The sequence below is a fragment of the Sinocyclocheilus grahami genome, unplaced genomic scaffold, assembly GCF_001515645.1.
Source record: "Sinocyclocheilus grahami isolate Dianchi unplaced genomic scaffold, SAMN03320097.WGS_v1.1 scaffold761.1, whole genome shotgun sequence".
In the NCBI taxonomy this organism is placed as follows: Eukaryota; Metazoa; Chordata; class Actinopteri; order Cypriniformes; family Cyprinidae; genus Sinocyclocheilus; species Sinocyclocheilus grahami.
This window is the reverse complement of record NW_015505940.1, coordinates 735,661-741,700: the sequence shown is the minus strand read 5'-3', so window position 1 is coordinate 741,700 and position 6,040 is coordinate 735,661. Positions and strand designations below refer to the sequence as shown.

Below are 6,040 nucleotides of genomic sequence, written 5' to 3'. Positions count from 1 at the left end.
TTGCATAATATATACCCTTGTAATGCTTTCGTGTCGAAATGTTGCGATGTAGCTGATATATGCACCTTCTGTAAAAAAGAAAGTGAAGATATTTGTCATTAATTTTTCTCTTGTAATGTTTCATCACTTTTCTGGAAAGATTTGAGTTCCTATTGTTTTTCTAAAGTTAATATGAACCGTAATTTACGATAATTAAGGATGTCGTTTGCTTTTTTGAAAGCCAAAACAAAACTTTAGAATCTGCTAGAAAACTTTCTTATCCTTGTGGCAAAATTCTATTTTAACAAACAAAGGTTTCTTAAGAAAATACCTGCTTTTATAGCTTTCTGATGTGAAGTAGAACATTTAATTAAATCACTAAGAGTAATTAATAACAAAGAAATGTTTCTTTTTTGAAGAGATATGATGAGATCTTTCATTTACCGTGATTAGTACTTTTTTTTAATCCTCTTTTCTTTATTTGTTCTGTTCCTGCCTTTCTTTATGTTCATAAAAAAGCTATTTAAATGCATCTTTCTCTTTTAACACTCATATGTTCCATATGTTCAGATGACATTGGAGGTATTGTTGATACATTATGTGTAATGTATGCAAAGTCGTATTTCATTAATGTCATCTCTGAAAAAAAAAAAAAGTGCAAAGACCGCACGTGTGGTCTCGCTGCACTACAGTACCCAGAATCCCTCGCGCTGCGGGCTTCGGCAATCTTCGGCAATCTTCGGCTGTCTCCGCCCACAGGAGCGCGCGCCGCGGAATGCTGCTCTGATTCCGAACGGTTCCTCGGAGATGGAGCGAGGGCTGAGGCGCTGATATCTGCACTTTTATCCATGATATTCAACTCGAAAAGGACGTTCTGTTGACGCGGACCTGCCAAGAGCTTCCCCATCTTCCATATTCGTGCGGAATTAAAACTTTTACGGCTCGATTTCGTCAACTTTTTATTAGTTTTTTCCCCTCCGGGTGAAAATGCCGCAGCCCGCTCGCGCCGTGAGCTTCGTGCTGCTCGTGTTTCTCGTTACGGGGGTTACACCGATTAACGGAGGCTCGGAGCCGGTGCCGGAGCCGTGTCCGTCTGGGTGCTCGTGTGCGGGATATTTAGCGGACTGTAGTGGATTAAAACACGGCAGGATCGCGGAGAGGCTCCCCGCGCGGATCACGCGTCTGTGAGTGTTCTTTATTTATTTATTTATTTTACCTCAGATCCTTTGTGTGTCTTTTCACGATCAACACATTCGCTTTCGTAGATTCAGATGAAGCTAAATACGAGGAAAAAACATACAGCGCAGAAAATCACAACTGTGGGTACAGTTTATAAACGATTAAAGCGTTTAAAACAACAAAAACAAACACGACTGAATGTATAAATCTAAACGTTCTCCGTGTATAACTTACAGTGGTTGTAAAACACACAATGTTATCTTAGTGTGATTGATTTTGCTTTGTGTGTGTGTGTGTGTGTGTGTGTCTCTGTGTGTGTGTGTGTGTGTGTGTGTGTGTGTCTCTGTGTGTGTGTGTGTGTGTGTGTGTGTGTGTCTCTGTGTGTGTGTGTGTGTGTGTGTCTGTGTGTGTGTGTGTGTGTGTCTGTGTGCGTGTGTCTCTGTGGGTGTGTGTGTGTTTGTCTGTGTGTGTGTGTGTCTCTGTGTGTGTGTGTGTGTGTGTGTCTGTGTGTGTGTGTGTGTGTGTCTGTGTGCGTGTGTCTCTGTGGGTGTGTGTGTGTTTGTCTGTGTGTGTGTGTGTCTCTGTGTGTGTGTGTGTGTGTGTGTCTGTGTGTGTGTGTGTGTGTGTCTGTGTGCGTGTGTCTCTGTGGGTGTGTGTGTGTTTGTCTGTGTGTGTGTGTGTCTCTGTGTGTGTGTGTGTGTGTGTGTCTGTGTGTGTGTGTGTGTGTGTCTGTGTGCGTGTGTCTCTGTGGGTGTGTGTGTGTTTGTCTGTGTGTGTGTGTGTCTCTGTGTGTGTGTGTGTGTGTGTGTCTGTGTGCGTGTGTCTCTGTGTGTGCGTGTGTGTTTGTCTGTGTGTGTGTTTGTCTCTGTGTGTGTGTGTGTGTGTGCGTGTGTTTCTGTGTGTGCTTCTGTGTGTGCATGTGTTTCTGTGTGTGTGTGCATGTGTTTCTGTGTGTGTGTGCGTGTTTCTGTGTGTGTGTGTTTCTATGTGTGTGTGCGTGTTTCTGTGTGTGTGTGTTTCTATGTGTGTGTGCTACTTCAAAATTTCACGTTAAATGTGTTAATTGCTGTTTCCTTGTAATTGTTCGTGAAACTTTCTAGCAATTTTTGCGTAAAAATACAACCAATTTTTTGTCATTGCAGGCACGTTTTTAGCTACAAGAACTGAATCCAGCTTCAGAAGCTTTTAGCACATGCATCGGTGTTTTGTTGTTCTGTCGGTAGGGGCTCACAGGTCTTTATCTGGACGTCATTTGCATATGTTATTTTATTCATGAAGAACAAACACACTTTAAAACACTCTCTCTTCATGCAAGTTCTCGTTCAGTTCGGTTGCATTGCGTTCACAAAGACTGGGATGCAGTGATCGTCTTGTAAGAGACTCCGGCTCCTTCTAGATGTTGGTTTGAAGGAGAACGAGAGTCTCGGGGCTTCCAGGGGTTCAGGAGGTGATGCTAGTTTATGAGCAGCTCTGCAGCACATGTTCATGCATTAAACTGCCTGAGCTTTTGTTTTCCCCAGGCCCATTATTTCTGCTGAATTAGCAGCTAAACCCAACCAGAGATGGAAGCCATTAGGAGCCGATGTGTAGAAAGAGAGAGAGGGAGGGAGGGAGAAATGGAGGCCTGAAGTTTTTGGCTGTGAAGGGCTCTCGATGCCAGAATGGAAAAATAGAAGGAAAAAGCTGTTCATGATTTACATCTGGAAAGAGCCGAAGGTTTTTTCAGTGGCGTGGAGCGTTTGAGACGGCAGCAGCTGTTTTACACCAGTTTCACAGTTAAACTCCGAACCCACGCACACCTTTTACTCCGTGAAATTCACACTGGAAAATTGATCAGTCAGTATTAATATAAGTGGAAAAACATGTTAAAAATAGATTTAATGCCAGCATTACCAAAAGGTAATATGTGTTTTCTAAAATATTTTATTTATTTATTTTAAAAAAAAATGTAATACATAGATAGTTATTCTTTTTTAGACATGCTTTTTGTTGGAAATCATTCATTTTTGTTGGATTTTTATAATTTTTTTAAATTTATGTATTTTATATTTAGCACTTTTTTTGTGAAATTATGTATTTATTTTTATTTTTGGATTTATTATTAAAAAAAATGTTTTTTTTACAAATAACTTATTTTTATTTATTTATTTTGTACTTTTTTAAAAGTAGTTATCTTTATGTTTGGACACTTTTTTTGGAATTTATTTATTTATATTTAGCTTTTTTTATTGGTAATTATTTTTATTTTTGGACGTATCTTGTCAGAAGTTATTTTATGTATTTGTATTTATTTTTAGACATGTTTTTTGTAAAGTATTTATTTTTTGGAAATAGTTTTTGTTGGAAACGGTCAGTCTGCCTGTCTGGAAATGTATCTTGCTGATAGCAGGGTAGTAAGTATTACCATAGAAAACTGACCAAATCTTACAAATGAAATCCTGTGTGATGAATTTAAATAGTTGCAGTTGTAGTATTGAAGCCAGTCATCAAACTAGCACAAATATTAAGCACACGCTCACACTGAGAATGTGTGTGTCTGGGTACAGCAGATAGTGGAGCGACACTGAAAACATGTGATAAACTGGAGTGTTAATAAGCTGAACACGAGTCTGAAGCGTCTATCTTATCATAACAGAGAGAGTGCGATATCTCAATGTGTTTGTGTGCGAGGGAACGCCAGGTTTATCTCTGTAAAGCACTTCGTGTTGAATATAAAGAGTGTGCGTGAAATCATGACGAGCCTGATTCATGAATCACCAAATTGATTTATTTCTGTGTAAATCAGTCAGAAAAGTAGTTCATTAATCTGATTTTACGCAGAAACCCTGTTCCATTCAGCTTCATATTTACATCTTCAGTGTAATAATTAAACTGTGTTTAGCTTCAGTGGAATAAAAGAACAGTTTTACATTTAAATTAATGATAAAAAGCACAAAAATGCACCAGAAACAAAGGCTGGTGATGTTGTTGTATGCAGTGGACAGAGAGTATGCTGAGAGATTCCAGAAAAACGCTCGTCCAGAGCCAGAAACTCAACAAACGGACATGATTTGCTGTTGGAAATCAAAGGCGGCGCTCACTTTCCCTGCATTGCGAATAGATTAGCAGTCGTTACTTTCCCCGCGGCCGTTCGCTGTTTGAGCTGATGGAGTCCAGATGTGGGTCGAGAGCCGCCGAGGCGTCTGGCAGCTTCACGCGACGCTCCAGAAACCTTCAGCTGACTGATTCCCGAAACATCAACACGGCCTGAGACGCTCCAAATTACATTAGACATGATCTCTGAGAGTCTGTAGACTCTCAAACAAACGATTCTTAAGAGTCGTCTCAGTGGTTTGAATCAGTCCAGCAGAAGTTTTGCTCAATCCTGAGCGGATGTTTATGATGGTGTGTAGTTAAAGATACACATTCACAAAAGGCTTTGCTGTTATAAGTATCAAAAAAGTAAAATCAAAAAGCAGACATTTCAAAATAAAGGTTCTTCACTGGCATCCATAAAAGGGGGTCGTCCGTCACATTTTGTCATCATTTACTCGCCCTCAAGTTGTTCCAAACCTGTATGAGTTTCTGCTGAACACAAAAAAAGATATTTGGCAGAATGTTGGTAACCAAACAGTTGACGGTAGCCATTGATTTCCGTAGTATGGAAAAAATACTATGGAAGTCAATGGCTACCATCACATGTTTGTTTGCTAGCATTATTCAAAATATTTTTAACATCCATAAAACCTTTCTTTATAGTGCAAAAATATTCCTTCCATTATTAAAGATAAAAATGGTTGTTTTAAGAACTGTTCGCTGAAAGACTATTTGGAGGATAGATGGATGGATAGATGGTTAGTAGGGTTGGACCAGAATATTAGATTATTCGTTCGATGGGTTGGCATTCGATTTTCAATTTTGAGATTCGAATATTCTTTTTTTTTTCTCGAACACCTGTCATCCTCCGCAAAACGGTTCTCATTCGCGCTTGAATATGAATCGCCCATGAGTGAACGTCATGATTCAGTTCATCTGGAAGAGAAGACAAAAATGCCGAAGACCTCAGCTGTGTGGGAGCACTTTAAGTTTGAAAAATCAGCCGAGTTCTGTAAGTACGCTTATAGTATATTATAAGTGTAAAAAAAACAAGCTGCTTTTATCCGCCATGTTAATCAGTAATTTTACACATGATAAAAACGTGCACTTAATTTGCTCGGAAAATACTTGCGAATACAGCACTCATAAAAAAAACCATACAGTAGCCCAGCCTTATAATAATTTGTCTATATTTAAAGTATTGCTTTTAACAGACCTGTGTGTTTTGTATCACTAGTGCAGTGTCCGTTCTCGAAGAGTATAAGCCCTGCCCGCGTGAGGCGCGCTGCTTCCAGGTCGCACTGTTCTATAGTTTATTAAAAGTTGATTAACTCTGAACGTGTCGCGTGGCCATATTGCACCAAAATGCAACACTGCACTAACACACCCGCCACGCGTGAAGTCGATTGGATGAACGGTTCTCGACATAATAAAAATGCAAACAGACAGACAGACACACACAGATTCCTGCCTTTATTACAGGTCGTGTATACATCGGACGCGACAGTTGTGTTGCGCCGCAACAACTAAAGTCTGTCTACACTGGACTGGAGAAAGCGACCGTTGAAAATCACTTGAAATTTGTGTCAGCACGTCATAAATAGAACGCAGCAGCAGTTTACTGTCGGGAATTTGTCGCGCCGCATTCAGTGTAGACAGCATCCTATAGGTTCTATTGTATTTTGTTGCTGCGTTCGGTGTAGACACGTGTTGAGAGAAGAATATGTTTAGCCCTCTTCCTCCAAAGCTTCGAATATTCAGCGTTGATTACTACCGAAGCTTCGAAGCTCAAAAAATGGTATTCGGA

The 6,040-nt window shown here is 39.9% G+C and overlaps 1 protein-coding gene across 1 annotated transcript in view; it reads left to right on the top strand.

Moving 5' to 3' along the window:
• Positions 1 to 742: 742 nt before the first annotated feature.
• The window catches only part of LOC107561232 (leucine-rich repeats and immunoglobulin-like domains protein 3), a 32,129-nt gene continuing 26,831 nt past the window's right edge, over positions 743 to 6,040 (top strand). The window contains exon 1 of the mRNA XM_016245617.1: positions 743 to 1,163. Within this exon, the coding sequence (XP_016101103.1) occupies positions 967 to 1,163 (197 nt within the window). The 5' untranslated portion in view covers positions 743 to 966. The remainder of the gene's footprint in view (positions 1,164 to 6,040) is intronic.